General features: G+C 53.1%; 1 protein-coding gene across 3 annotated transcripts; it reads left to right on the top strand.

Moving 5' to 3' along the window:
• The first annotated feature begins 1,363 nt into the window (after window positions 1-1,363).
• Window positions 1,364-14,328, top strand: SLC25A14 (solute carrier family 25 member 14). Of its 3 annotated transcripts, XM_024197346.1 has the most exons (9): window positions 1,364-1,543; window positions 2,423-2,570; window positions 3,645-3,739; window positions 5,337-5,422; window positions 6,259-6,354; window positions 8,861-8,985; window positions 10,090-10,225; window positions 10,804-10,884; window positions 13,853-14,328. In XM_024197346.1, exons 1-9 carry the CDS (start codon window positions 1,480-1,482, stop codon window positions 13,892-13,894), a joined length of 873 nt encoding a protein of 290 aa, XP_024053114.1. In that variant the 5' UTR covers window positions 1,364-1,479; the 3' UTR covers window positions 13,895-14,328. The 3 variants fall into 3 exon arrangements, with proteins under 3 accessions (XP_024053114.1, XP_024053105.1, XP_024053098.1); XM_024197337.2 differs by lacking the exon at window positions 13,853-14,328 and having other exon boundaries at window positions 2,423-2,501; window positions 10,090-10,894; XM_024197330.2 differs by lacking the exon at window positions 13,853-14,328 and having other exon boundaries at window positions 10,090-10,894.
• Window positions 14,329-15,021: the final 693 nt, after the last annotated feature.

Genomic DNA, 15,021 nt, shown 5'->3' with positions numbered 1-15,021 from the left:
TAAGTCATGTTTTCTAGACTATTAATCATTTTGGTTGCTCTTCTCTGGACACTCTCCAATTTGTCCACATCCTTCCTGAAACGTGGCACCCAGAACTGAACATGATACTCCACTTTTGAGGCCTAATCAGAGCGGAGGAATTACTTCTCATGTCTTGCTTACAACACTCCTGCTAATACATCCCAGAATGTTGCAAAAACACCAAACATCAGTGTTATACTGTTGACTCATATTTAGCTTGTGATCCACTATGACCCCCAGATCCCTTTCTGCCATACTCCTTCCTAGGCAGTCATTTCCCATTTTGTATGTGTGCAACTGATTGTTCCTTCCTAAATGGAGTACTTTGCATGTGTCCTTCTTGAATTTCATCCTATTTACTTTCAGACCATTTCTCCTTTGGTCCTAAGCCACGTGCAGCCTCTGAAGTATTCCATGGGTGCCACACCATCTAGAATGGCAGCAAGTCCTGCTTCTTTTGGCCCTGTGCCCATTGCAGAATGGGTTCCTACTGTACTCTTGTGCCAATGTACTGCCAGTCTCACATCACTGCAGTAGCAATCTGTCTCCCAGGGACATGTTCAGCCCTATGGGGGGTGGCACTTGAATCACATTTGACACCTTTCCTAGGTGGGTGTGGCTTCAGCCAGCCGGGCGCAGAGGTAGGGCCAGACATCAGAGCGGCCCCGGAAACGCTGGGCCTGCTGTCTGGGGCGAAGAGGTTCCCTGGCTGCAGCAGCTAGTGCTCTGTAAGTGCGGCAACACAAACCTGGCGAGACACCTTGCAGAGGCCAGGCTGGTCTGACTCCCCGGCGCTGACTGCGCGGGCGAGGGGCGGGATTTCTCCCCTTTCCCTCACGCGCAAAGGAGGCTTCCCGCGACACTCGCCCTCAGGCTGCGCGCAGTGGGGCCAGGACTCCCCGGATTCGGAGCACCAGCGCAGCCAGCCTGTGGACCACCCGAGCCGTCTGGACAGGAGAAGACGGAGTGGGTCCACGGTGGTCGTGCCGAGCGCGTTGCCAGGACAACCGCCCATAACAAACCTGATTGGGCCAAAAAAGTAAAACCCGCCCCAGCACAGCGGGGAACGGGGTCCGTGCGTCACGACGCTGGACGGGGATTGGCGTCCGTGCGTCACCACGCTGGGCGAAGGGACACCGTCCAATCGAAAGAGGCGGCCCCCGCGTGGCCCTGCTGCACCAAGGGACAACAAGCCCGACGCCGCTGATCTCCGGCCAGCGGTCGCTCACGTCACTGCTCGGCGTCGTCGCTTGCGCGGCTGTGCGTCCAGAAGGCGCGACCGAATGACGCCCTAGCCCCGCCCCCAGCCTCTCTCGCGGGTACCCCGCCCCGCGCACGCGCGTCCATTGCCGCGTCGAGTCTGTTCTCCCTAGCCGGGTTACCGGTCCGTTTCAGGCGCGCGCCGTCGTGACGTGAAGTCCCGTGTCCGGCCCGGCCCGGGCCCCGCTCCGCCATGCAATGTCCGTGCTGAACTGGAAACCCTTCGTGTATGGCGGGCTGGCCTCCCTGGTGGCCGAGTTCGGTGAGGCGCGGGGCCGCGCCCCTGGGCTGTACCCTGGGTGCCCCTCCCGGCAGTCTGGCCCCTGGAAGGGCTCGGGGTAATGGCGGGCGAGGCGCTGAGCTGGGCTCCCGGCGCCGCGCTGCGGGGGAGAGTGTGAGCGGACCAGGGGAGTGGCGTTGGGTCTGTAGCGCTGCACGCTTCGGAGAGGGTGTTTGCAGAGAGCGCAGAGAGAAGCTACAAGACCGATCTGAGCCTGGTCTGGCAAACCCGTTTTCCCGCGGCAGACTGCAGGAGCAGAATCTCTGTAGCTCGCCTGAGACAGTTAAGATACCACACGCACTCGTGTGGGGAGATTTTTGGCAACAGAGAGCTCTGTGTCATAGCAGACAAAGGCATAACAAGCTCTAGTGGCTGAAGGCTAGATCTCGTACTGGAAACGAGGGGCCCATTTTTACAGTAAAGACAATTAGCCATGGGGCCAACTTCCAAAGATGAATTCCCTACCACAGTCTTTCAGTCAAGGCTGGATCTCTCTTTCTAAAAAGATCTGCTCTAGTTTACCCACATATTGTTAGTTTCAATATAGGAATCACTGGCTGAAATTCTCTGGCCTGTGTTGTGCAAGAAGCCAGTCTGACCATCACAATGATTGGTTCTGGTCTTGTAATATAAAGTACCTGTCCTTGTCCCAGGGGTACAAAGGAGGTGGGATGGGAGGCAGCCTCTCTGTGTGAGTTTACTCTGTGCAGTCTGTTTGAGCTCTTTAACGCAAGAGATTTGTTTGAGGTGCTGGCCCTCCGGGCGCCAGAGACCTGATGGGTGCTAGTCTGTTTCCTGGGGTGCTGTTCCCCCTCACCTTGCAGGGACTGCAGCCTGACTGGAGCCTTTCTCCATTTGTAGGGACCTTTCCTGTGGACCTCACCAAAACGCGCCTCCAAGTGCAAGGTCAAAGCATTGATGCTCGCTTCCAAGAGATCAAGTACCGGGGCATGTTTCATGCCTTGTTCCGCATCTATAAGGAGGAGGGGATTCTGGCTCTCTATTCCGGGTAAGGTCTGATGCCTCTTTTTCCCAGCAAAAGGCTCTCTGCTTGATATCCTATGTGTGCAGAGTCCCCTACCCCATGCACCTTGCCCTGCTGCACCCTTCGGGGAGAGGGCTACAGTCTGACCTGTGGCCATGTGCTCTCCCTTTTCCCACACTGAGCCACCGCCACATCTTTTCTACTGAATGTTGGTTAAAAAGCCTGGGAATGCAGCCTGTCACTGCAAGTCTAGGTGGAACTCCTTCTAGTCCTTGGACTCTCCAGTGGCTAGTCTGTTTGGTCAGTGTCCCAAGATGATGTATGGGTCTCAAATATCCAAATAAAGACCCAGGAAGTCCCAGAGGAGATGGGGAGGGAGGCAGGCAGGCAGGCCAGCCTCTTTGCTCTTTCTCCAAAAGCCTGCTAGGCTGCTATAGTCTAAACGTATTTGGGTCTGGCTCTTTTGGAGGTGTGTTGCCAGTCCATCCCCATGCCATGCCAAGTACGTGCAAAGTCGTACTTCTCAGACAGCACTTTGCCTCTCTCACTGGCGTTAGGCATGTGGGTGTGATAGCTGGCCACCTCTTGGGAGCTGCTGTCCTTATAACAGTGACATAAAGGTGAGGAAGTAGGGGGTAACTCTGTCTCCTGGCTGAGTGTCTTGTAAAAGCCCCTTCGAAGCAGTTTTGTGTCAGGCACTAGAATGCGAACAAGCAAGTCCAGGCTTCTCCTTTTCTTCATGTTCAGAAGGGCTGAGTTTGGCACTCAATAAGCTTTGAACTAGTAATTCTGCCATGAGCCACCCGCAGTGCAGGCAGGGTCTGTATGAGCCCATCCTGCTGAAGGGCTTATCCCTTACCATGCAGCATCCTCTGCTATTCCAGTCTTGGCCTGTTCTCAAAATCCATGGAGGTATTGTGATGCTGAGCTCCCTTGTCAGTGCATGGGAGCCCACAACAGGTGTGCGTGTTACATGAGCTGTGCATACTGGAGCCTGTATCTGAGGGGGAGTGAGCTATGCTGGAGCCTGCAGAGGCACAGTGGTGCTAGCAGGCCGTGCAGCATGTAACCAGATCTTGTGTTTGTTTGCCCTTGCAGGATTGCTCCTGCATTGCTGAGACAGGCATCTTATGGTACCATAAAGATTGGCATTTACCAGAGCCTGAAGCGGCTGTTTGTAGATCGCTTAGAAGGTCAGTGTCAGTGAAGCCTCATGTTGAGATGCCTGTGGGACTGTCACAAAGGGCACAATGTGAAATCTTGAGACCAGGCCCCCACCCATTCAATTTCTTGGTTCTTTCCCTTCTCTACCCGGCTCAGCTGCTGAATCCCAAAGAAGCTGAGTTGTGTTCCGTTTCCTGCGTCCCAACACTGGGGATGATTTTTTTTTTTTTTTTTTTATGTAATCATAGCGGTCCCAATGTGCTGGTTGCTGCTCAGACTCACATGAGAGGCAGGCCCTGCCCCCAAGTGTTCCCCATCTAAACAGAAAAAAGGGTGGGGAAAGGAAGAATTATCCCCATTTTGCAGTTTCAGAATTGAGGCTTAGATAACACCTCGCCTTCCTCAAAGTATCTGATTCTTATTTATCATTCCAGTTTCCCAGCTGCCTTCAGGACAAAGCCCCTTCCCACCCCCCGGGACTGCCCCTGCACAGCAGCAGTTTAAGGCTTGGTTAACTAACCTTTCCCATCTCCCTGCCAGAGGCTTTGAGCCCCAGTGCCATTGCTCAGAGTTTATCGTCCCCTTAGCTCTGTGCCTTCTCCCTTCCTCCAGAGCTGGGCATGTGTGAACAGTCCTGAGATGTGCTTTCCTGGCTGCTCTGGGGCAGGCCACGGGATCTCCACTCTTCCCACCTACACTGAAGCAATAAAAATCCAATGATGTTTCTCTCAAGGAGCTCTGAGCGTTTGACAAACCCTGATGGATTTGACTCGCAGTCCCCACCTCAAGAGGTGGGCCCCTGAGTTACAGATGAGGAAGGACTTGCCCACAGCCATGCAGCAAGCCTGGGATAGAATGCAGTCCCAGGTGCTGCCCTAACTAACAAGTGATGGTCCTTCCCTGCATCTGACTCCATGGAATGTGAATTGGGTCACAAGTTGTCTGTTTCCATTTGCTGCTGCAGCACTTCCAGCTTGGTACTGAGTCCTAAATGTTTGTTTCCCTGCAGGGCTGGGGCTGCCAGTGGCCTGGTCTCCTCTGGAGAGTGCTGCGGTCAGTACCATTGCCCTTTCCCAGCATAACCACTGCTCTAACTCTGGGCCTGGAGGCTTTTCCTTCTGAACTAATTGCTCCTAACCCACTCTGTCTCGGCTGTCCAGTCTCTGTCCTGTGTGTGTTTCGGATGCAGCCGCTAAGGATTCCAGCTCAAAGCTCTACAGCACTGGATGACCCAAAAATCATTCGCAAATCCAGTGCCCATGAAATCAGCTCACAATGCCATCGGGGAGGTTGAAATTACAGATAATTGTGTCTAGAAATGAGGTGCTTGGCAATCTGCTTCTCTCCTGATCTGCCAGGCTCTGAGTTCAGAGACTGCCTTCTCCTCTATGGAATACTGCTGAAGCCCCAACATCCCTGCCACTGTCTTCGGGCTCTGGCAGCTAGGGGACAGGTTTGTCAACAGTGTACAGTTAATTGGTTGGTCTCTGCACCCCACAGCTTTGCTCTCTGCATTAGCAGCTGGACTTTTCCATCCTTTCCTTCCCAAAGCTTTTCAGTTTCTCTGGTAGGTCCCTGCATCACCATCTCTGGGCTCTGACCTTCTTTCCCCCTGCCTGATTGCAGATGAGACGCTGCTAATCAACATGATCTGTGGGGTGGTTTCAGGGGTGATCTCGTCCACGCTGGCCAACCCGACAGATGTGCTGAAGGTAAGAGGTGCCTGTTTTGTGGGACCATCCCTGCTGGGCCAGGTCCTGATATGATTAAACTGATTCTTTCCTTTAAAGCAGCATGTCTTCCAGCTGGAGCAGACTGCCCTCCAAGCCACTGGCCAGGCTTTGGCTTGGGGATAGAAAAAAAGCACTGCCTTGGTTGTGGGAGTGAAGGGGAGAGGTAATATGAGGGAGCCACAGCCCAGTGCAGGAAGGAGATGGAAAATGCAGCTGCTGAGCTCTGTGGTGAAAGATCCTCTGGAGCCCAAGCACTGGGTGAACTGCGCAAAGGGCTGAGAGTGCTGGCCAGTAGCCAGGCATGCCACAAGCCTTCTCCCCTCTTCCCCATGGCCACTACACGCAGCTCTGATGATGCACCTCCATTCTGATCTGTAGCCCTCTGTTACTCCAATCCTGCAGAGTGACTGCAGAGCCCAGTCTGGCCTGTTCTTTGTCCTGGTGCTAGGTCCAGGGGACCCTCATCTGGGGGAGTCTCTCTTGGTTGAATTCACACGGGGCTCAGCCTCTGTTTAAAAAAAGAAATGGCCTCCCTGGCTTTGTTCTTTGTCTCACCTCTGAGCACTGAGGTCCATTAGCTAGTCCTATAAGGTCCTGCCCTCTCCAGTCCATTGTCATTTTCATGGTGCTGCGACCTGCTAGCCACTCCTCCAAATTCACTTTCCTGGCCCCTGAATAACTCTTCCTCTGGGCAGTTGGATGTTGCTCTGCTATGCTTGGCTATTTTTCCCCTCCTAGATGGGAGCTGAATCTGTATGTTGACATAACTGCTTTGCAGCCACTGCTGCCTGATGGAATCTGTCCCCTCATTTCAGATTCGAATGCAGGCTCAAGGCAGCTTATTCCAGGGGGGCATGATTGGCAGCTTCATCGATATCTACCAGCAGGAAGGCACACGGGGGCTCTGGAGGGTAAGCACCCACTGCTGAGAGTCCTTTCTACTCAAGCAGCAGAAGAATAAGCTGCTTCCTCAGCTGCCATTTGCTGACTAAAGCCAGGTGGTGAGTTCACCTTCTGATCCCGGTGTGCTGCTATCCCTTGGCGTAAGTGAAGCATCTGGAGAGTGAACAGGCCAAGGACAGGAGCAGCCTTGCTGTTTTGTCTGCTGTCCATGGGGAAACTGTGGCTAAGGTCACTCTGTGTATGTGCTGGATTGGGACACAAGCAGGATGTGAATGGAGCAGGTCCCCTCATGCACAGAGTCCAGTCTTTTCCGAAACCTGCCCCTTTCCCAGAATGTACAGCCGCAGAATAGTTAACATGCAGAGCAGGGTCAGGCAGTTTGCTTCTCCCTGCAGGACTCCTTGTTCCTCCCCCTAGCTCACCTCATGGAGAGTGACTCAGCCTGGGTATCTCTGAGTGGGTTTTGAGCACACCCTTGTGACGTTAGTGGGGAAGAGTCTGCAGAGCTCAGCAGAATAGCTCGTAGCCTCCTCATAGAAGCCTGAGGCTGAGCATGCTCTCAGGAGGAGGAATTCTCAATTTCATCAAGTGTTTCCCTTGAATGTCCTTACCAGAACACTTCAGTATAAAGACACAAATTGTTTGAAGGTGAGAAAATCCACTGTTAATGTTCTGCACCACCTTCAGCTCTGCCTCGTGTCCAGCCTGAGACCCCCTATCCCTTGTTGCCTGGAATCTGCCCTGTGTGTATGAATGACAGCAGGATGGCAGCTTCCTGGGGACTGCTGGAAGGGCAGATTGTGAAGACAGGATCTTGAGCTTAAAGGTGTTAAGATTCTTTAGAGCCCACTTGTTACTGTTAGCCACACTGCTTGGGGTTTGTGGTAAGATACTTTGGCCTGCTTTTACTATAGTGACCTATAGAAATTCTTCCATGGACTTCAACCAGCAAACCCAAACTGGAGCGAGCTCCAGTACTGGGATTCCCAAGTCAGATGGCTTTCCCAAATGGAGCGTTCCCCTTTATCTCTTCCTTGCATTCAGTACAATCCTTCAGAGGGAAGATACTTGTCCCTAAGTCTCTCACTTACTCCAGAGCCTCCTGGGCTGGAAGGGAGGGGCGGGGTCTGGGGTCAGTCTCCACTGCTGGTTTTGGCTCAGTGGTTACTGTTAAGATTATTCCTGCTCTCTAGACAAACGCACACGAGAGGGAAGAGAGGATAGAAAAGAAAGGAAAACATCTGTCTCATGGACACGTGCTGCAGGCAGGATACAGTACACAGTCAGGTCAGTCACAAGTGGGTGTGTGCTAGCCCTGGCCCCAGCTCACTCTCCTGGTCTAAGAGCTGGCAAGCCCTGGCCACCTCCTGCCATCTCTCCTTCGTGCTGAGGTGAGCCTGCTTGTGCTGCCTCAGCCTGTCATACTGGTTGTGGCAATGGTAGTGTGGAGGTGAATTAATCCTGTAGCTGGCCAAGTTTGGAAATAGTTACACAGAAGCCAAAGAAGATAGGGAAGAGGATAGACATGAAACAGCTTGTGAGGGACGGGCAATGAGATTCTTAAATCGACCTCCCTCAGGACATTGCAGATTGGTGTGGTCTGAGGGCCGCATCTCCTCATTGGCCTGTTTGCCAGCTGGATGTATTGAAGAATTTCCCCAGCATCCGCAGGCCAAAGGGTTTTCCTTTGGGTGAGATAGTGGCCTCTAGGACATTGATGCCCTTACACTTCGCTGCAGTGCCCAGAAGGGGCAGCCATCACTGTACCATCTACTTTGCCAGTCCATTGCCCATGGTTTTTCTCTGACCCAGGAATTTCTCATCCATTTTTGTGAAAATGGGTCATCTGTTTGGAGTCCTTGAGGTTTGCTTCGCAGTCAGTTCAGGTGGCTCTTTCCAACTTACTCTTGTTTCCTTCAGCTGTTTTATAACCTGTTCTCAGGCCAGAGCGACCTTCTGCCAGCTCAGCCCAGCTTTTGCAAGTCTAGTGAAACATGAAGGACTCCCAGATCATAGGCCTTGGTGCAACAGAGACTGGGGTCTGACAGGAAGGACTTGGCCCCACATGGCCCCTGCATAGCTGCATCTTGTTTCTGATTAATCTCTGCTGGCATCTAGTTTTGTTAGGTGCTGCCCAGTGGGAGAAGTTGAGTGATTTGAGGGCTTCAGCTGGGGTCTCTGGGGGCAGGTGAGGAGCCTGATCCAGCCAGGCTACAGGCCAGGAGGCAGAGTGGCAGGACACACAGTTCATGTCGCTAGTGAAGTGATGCCAGGCATAACTCTTTAAAACCAGGAAGGGGAGTCATGCCCAAAGGGAGGAGGGCTCTGGGAGTAAAACCAAGATACAGCAGGCTTCCCTTATCCAAGGGCAAGTGCAGCTGGTGAACTAGGGGAGGCAGCCAGAAGGCGTGGTCAGTGGGCTGCAGGGCTGACTGCCATGGGAGGGCTTTGCAGAGTGTCTAGGAGGGAGGGGGCCCTGCCTCCAGTGGTAAATTGAGTGCTTGTGTTTGGTAGGGTGTAGTCCCCACGGCGCAGAGAGCTGCCATTGTGGTTGGAGTGGAGCTGCCAGTGTATGACATCACCAAGAAGCACCTGATCCTCTCAGGGTTCATGGGGGATACGATCCTTGCCCACTTCGTGTGAGTACCTGCAATCCCCTCTGCTCTCTTTGGATCCAGTGGGGGTAGGCGTTGCCAGTCAGTCCTGCTGGAAAAGGGCAGGATGTAACTGTGCAGTGCAGCCTGTGGTGTTAACTCTTGACCTGTTCCTAGTTATGCTGAATGCAATGCCAGCAGCTTGGCTAGATCCTACCCAAGGGGCAAGGACTGCGGCTCTGCAGTGGCATCCACTTCTTGGGGGGTCTACAGAGAGCAGTTCCACAGCAGTTCAGCTGCCTGGCACGTGGGCAGTAGGGGGTGCAGGTCTCCCAGCTAGGATCCCAGTGGGACTTACAGGAGGAGGGGTGAAGGGGGTTGGGGAATAGGAATTCTGCAGAGCATGTGAAATGAGCTGCTGCATTCCTAGCTACTTTATTCCCCATTCCTCCCCTGCCCTGGCTTCTGATTCTATGCTGTTGCTGCAGAGTGGTTCAGTGGGATGATTCTTTTGTCAGAGTTTCTTAGCTGGGGGTGCTATGGGGCACCCACTGAGTTTGCACCACATGGCTGGAGGGAGGAAGTCACCAGGGTACAGTGAGAGCAAGGACAAGGGAGGGGAGTAGCAACACGGATGTTTTTGCCCTGCTCTACCCTGCTGCCATTCTCAGTGTGGATCTTCTGTTCTTGCAGCACTCACTCTGCAGAAGCATCCCCAACACCAACCATGCACCCAGTCCTTGAATTCAGCCCCTGCAGGTTTCCCAAACCCACCTGCCATGACTGCAGTGCCACAGCCCTTGGCAGATCTCCATGGGTCGTGGCAAGAAACTGCAGCTTGTCCTTGAATCCAGGTTTAGGAGAGGCTTGAAACATCCCCAAGCCCCATGGGGCATTACAACCTCAGGGGCTTGGATTTAGGAGATGGTTGCAATGATAAATGTGCTCCTCCTGCCTGAGTGATGGCATGTGCATCTTGCCTGCACCATGGGTTTCTGGATGGCAACAGACAGCGTGAGAGCAGATTGAGCAAAAAAAGTTAGCTGCACTATGTTCTTGTGGAGAGCGCTCTCTCTGTGCCCTCAGGTCTGTTTGAGGCATGTCACCAGCCTGGGCCCGGAGCAGCCTCTAATGCTCTGATGCATTTAGTTCCAGTTTTACATGTGGGCTGGCCGGAGCCATTGCCTCCAACCCAGTGGACGTGGTGCGAACGCGGATGATGAACCAGAGGGCAATAGTGGGGAGTGTGGAGCTCTATAAAGGCACGCTGGATGGTCTAGTAAAGGTAAGAAGCCAGATAGTGTTGGGCAAGTGGGGTCACAGCCATCAGGGCCCAGTTGAGCCTGAACAGGTTCTGATGTCACATGTGACTCTGATCCCCGCAGCAAAAGGCACCAACCATGGAGCATTCTTCTCAGGGAATGTCTTGCAGTGCAACAAACATGGACTTGAGCTGTCCCCTGGGCCTGCTCCTGTGAAATGGGACTCTGGGAGTTGCGGGAGAGACAGTCAGAGCAGGGACAGCCCAAGATCTTATTCATAGATTCTAAGGCCAGAAGGGACCATTGTGTCCTCTAGTCTGACCCCCTGTATAACACAGGGCAGAGAACTTCCCCAAACTAATTCTTAGAGCAGCGCTTTGAGAAGAACATCTTGCCTTGCGCCAGCCCAGTTAAACTGGAGTTGTTCTGTATTGGAGGATGCTACATTGTATGTGGGGAGGGGAGACCACGTCCTCAGGAATGGGCAAGAGCAACTAGGACACTACTGGAGTCGTTGTAGCAGAAAGCACCCTGTTTCATTGTGCACATGATCAGGAGCTTGGGGAGCATCTCATGGTCACTCTGTCTCTCTCTTCTCCAGACATGGAAGAGTGAGGGCTTCTTTGCACTCTATAAAGGGTTCTGGCCCAACTGGCTCCGGCTTGGCCCTTGGAATATCATTGTATCCTTTAAAGAGTGACTGGGTGACAGTGTGGGTGCAGCTAGCTGGAGAAAGGCCAGGACATAAAGAACTACACAAGGCAGACATGGTTCTCGCTCTAGACAGGCACCATTGTCCCCATTAACCAAATCAAGTCATGGCTCTGTCTTCCCTGCAATGGCCCACTCAGATGTACTCCCCGCCCTTCACGGACAGTGATCCTGCAGGATACAGCACAGCTGCAACCTACTGTATGGCCAAGAAACCAGCAGGGGGCGCATTGTAGCTTCTAATGTAGTCTGCTGAGTGGCTAGTCCTTTGTCCTCCTTGTGTCACAAGAGCAGGGAGTTCTGCTGTGGCTTCATAATTGAAAAGAACCCTTCATTAGAGTGAGCACCCTGAACTGCTTTGTTTGAGGTTCCCCATATCTGTTCTGAACCCTTTGGGCCTGCCAGTCTCTGGGCAGGCTCCTGCTTTTGGGATGAAGTCTGGGGAAAGCCTTGGGATGCATGGGACAGGTGATCGGAACAGGCACTGTTTGCAGATAAATGTTTGCATTTATCCTGTACCTCAAGCCCTGTACAGCCTTGTACTGGACCCTTTTTTACTTTTCTGAAAAATGTGTCCTCCCAGTGTGGGAAGCACATGTACTGGAGAGGCAGAGGCGGCCAGCTGAGCCCTCTATCCTGTCCCAGCTGTTTGGGAGGGTTAGAGACTTCCCTCTGCTGGGCTTCCCTGGGGTTCGACCACTCCCCTTCCCCTTCTAGCCATAGTGCCCCCTCAAGGAAGGTTTCTGGTGGTATTTTCCTCTTGGAAGTGGCAGTGCGGCCTTGCCATGTGTTGGCATTTAGCTGTATTGCAGTAACCCCTAACACTACTGTAGGAGAAATTCCACCAGACTTTGCCTTGAAGATTTTCTATCCTTCTGTGAGCATGTGGCAGGGAATGGGGCCAACAGGACTAACCTGTTCCAGCAAGTGTACTCTAGAGTAACTCCTACCTGCTGGGTGCAGTCCTACACCATTCAGACATAGCTGCCAAAATAACAGTCAGCCACAGCAGTTTGCTTACCAATCATGTGACCAGTAGAGCTGAAAATCTCCATGCACTTTCCTTCCATACAAATCTGTCCTCAGCTGCTTCTGCCGCTGCCTCATTGGTGGGCTTTGCAGCATGCCTTGTAACCTTAGCCGATTAGGGCTATTGGGGCCTTGTCAGAGTGTGATCGCAAGAAAAGAGGCCCTAACAGAGAGTACTCACCCAGCCCAAGAGTCTCTGTTGGTGGCAGCATGGCATGGGCAGAGGCGTGTCTCAAGTAGGCAGCTCCCAAGCAGTTCAGAGCCTTATAGGCCAAAACACATGTTAAACTCAATAGGCAGCCAGTGCAGATCATGGAGGGTGGTATCGTGAGCTTCCACTAGTGGCACTGCTTAGCAAATGGGCCTGCATTGTGTACCAGCATTAGGTTTCCAGGTAGATGAAGTTGCAGCCCCATGGTAAATTGAACTGCAGCAATTCAAGTTTAAGGAGACAAAGGCCTAGATCACAATAGCAAGGTCCGTATTTGAGAGAAATCCCATCTCCTGGCCAGCTGTAGATGGGTAAAAGCTACCCCAGTCACTGCTGCATTGGGACCTTCCAACAGCAGATGAGCATCCACCACAGCCCCCATTCCATAGACAAGTAACAAGTCTTCAGCAATCATCCTCGATCACAGGGGAGATACTGGCCTTGCCATAACTGCGGGTTGCTTCCTCCCAGCAACACCTGTCTGGATTGAGCTCCAGCTAGCTTTCATCCATATCTCAGTCTCCAGATGCTGGCCCAGGTATTCAAGCAGCAGTGACTGGGTTGGGTGGAATGGACAGGTGAAGGTGGGCGTAATCAGCATGCTAAAAGCACTGCAGTTTATGGCTCCTTGTTAACACACCCATTGTGGCTATTAGGAATGTCTGCACAGCCCAGCCCACCCCACCCCCAGGCTTCAGAGCCCGAGCTCCAGCCCAAGCCACAACTTCCAAGCACTGTCTGTGCAGATCCTTTTAGAGCTAGCATGAGCCCCACAAGTGCAAGTCTGTCCCCCCTTGCTGGGAGCATCACTGCCAAGGGCTATGTAGATGCAGCCATAGACACCTGGCTGGAAACCTGTGGAACTCCTTCACCACCCTCCAAGTGGTTAGTGTTAGAACTCAGAGGAGGAATGGGGCATCCCAGCTTGGTTGCCTCTGCAGGATTTAATACCAGTAGCACTGTTTCTTATTCACTGTACTTGTGCAGTAGGAAGGGGTAGCTGTGCCATTGGCAGAGAGGCACCATTGGCCCTGTGAATCTGCCCCACGAGACAGCATCTAGCCAAGCCCTGTGCCCTGGACAGCTAGGGGTAAGGGGTGATGTGCGGCAGCTCTTTGCAGTTAAGTAGCCCAATGAGAAGGTTACCTGCAGGCTTCTCACATCCTGCTCTAACTGCCCAAGCACCTATAGCTTCGTACAGAACGTGGCTCTGTGTAGGTGGAGGAAAAGCTTGTTGTGTCTGGGGAGGAATGTGTGACCACTCTGCAATGGGGCTCCTTTCCACAAGGGGAGTGCGTGCCCGTAGAGTTCTGTAAAGGGACTGGTGGTGTGAGAGGTGGGCACCCTAACAGACATTACAGATTAACCCTAGAAATACCAGTGCAGGGCTTCCAATGACCCAAACCCTTCAGTGGCTCTCAGAATGCCCCAGCAAGCCCTGGTTCCAGGGAGTTGTCTGCAGCTCCCACCTATGGGATATCTCTGAGACAGCTGGCCCTGTGTGGAGTGCGGGGGAGCTCCTTGGAGTGACTGACACTGGAACTCAGTGATGATTTCCATGCTGGTTGTGAGGGTGGAGCTGCTCTGGCTTCCCTGCTGCATGTAGACTTTGGTCAGCAGCGACTGGAGTGCTCAGGAGCCTGTGTGGGGCAGGGGGCTGCATGAGCACGTTGGCCCTGTTCCTTGACATGCCCCCCAGTTTTTTATCACATATGAGCAGTTGAAGCGACTCCCGTTCTAGGGCTTCCTCCAATCCACGAGCACAGCCTCCAAGACGTGCAGTTGGGAATGAGCAGCCTGAAGTTGCCCCCCCTTTTTTTCACTCATTTCATCTTCCTGTGTCTTGATGTCTTGGCATGCGTGGATTGGGACCCGCAGTCCACTGAACATCTGGTCCTTGGAGCACATCCTGCCTGCAGTGGAGCGGAGGCCAGAGGAAGAGGTTGTGTGTTCTAGGGGAATTATTAACTGTGACAGTGTCTGGGCCTGAAGCGGTGTCTTCTGTGAAGACTAGTGCGGTGCTGTGGCCTTGCAGTACAGGTGTGGTATGTGCTAGTTGGGCAGGTGTGCATTGCTGCGCCCTGCCTGACGGGCGGGACAGAAGATGGAGCTGGAGTGGGGGTGGCCATGTTTTCCTGCAGACCTGTAACCTCATTAAACTATTTATTGATAGGGCTGTCTGGGTTTGTCTGTTGCTTTTGTGTGGGTGTGATTCCCGCAGCAGATGGCCTGTCTCTGCCCTTGGAGAGGAAAAGGAGCAACCATTTAGCGCAGCTGCAATGTCTGATTTTCTTAGAATATACACTGCACTTTTTATAGCACCTTCCAGTGATGGGCCCCAGCCCCCCTTTAACTTGGGAAACAGGCCCAGAATGCCTGGAGTTTTGCCCAGACACATACTCTGATTCTAGGAATGTCAGACATGGAACCTGAGACTCCTGACTCCCTGTCTGCTCCTTTACCTACTAGATAAGTAGTCCCCAAACTGTGGGGTGTACCCCCCTAAGGGGGCATGGAGGAATGTATGGGGCAGGGAGGGAGCACCACTCAGTCTTGCTCTGTCCCCCAAACTAGCTCTTATCCTAGCTGCAGCTCCACTTTGCCCCCAGCCAGGTCTGCCCTCATTCTTGTCCGCCCCCATACCTGCTCCCCTTCTAGTCCCAGCTCCTCCCTATCCCCAGTTCTGCCCCCACCTCTGCTATCCGCCCAAGTTTCTGCTGAGCCAACTGTGCAGTAATGGGGAGGAGGGGTGTGTGTGTGTGGGGGGGCAGATTCCATTACTGGTAAGGTGGGGTGGGGAGATGACTGGAAAAGTTTGGGCATCACTGTGCTAGATTGTGCTGCCTCTAACAGAGTCATTCTGAAATA

The sequence above is a fragment of the Terrapene carolina genome, unplaced genomic scaffold (assembly GCF_002925995.2).
Source record: "Terrapene carolina triunguis isolate 2854851 unplaced genomic scaffold, T_m_triunguis-2.0 Scaffold137, whole genome shotgun sequence".
Taxonomy (NCBI): Eukaryota; Metazoa; Chordata; order Testudines; family Emydidae; genus Terrapene; species Terrapene triunguis.
The sequence above is the reverse complement of the archived record's forward strand: the minus strand, read 5'-3'. Positions and strand labels throughout refer to the sequence as shown.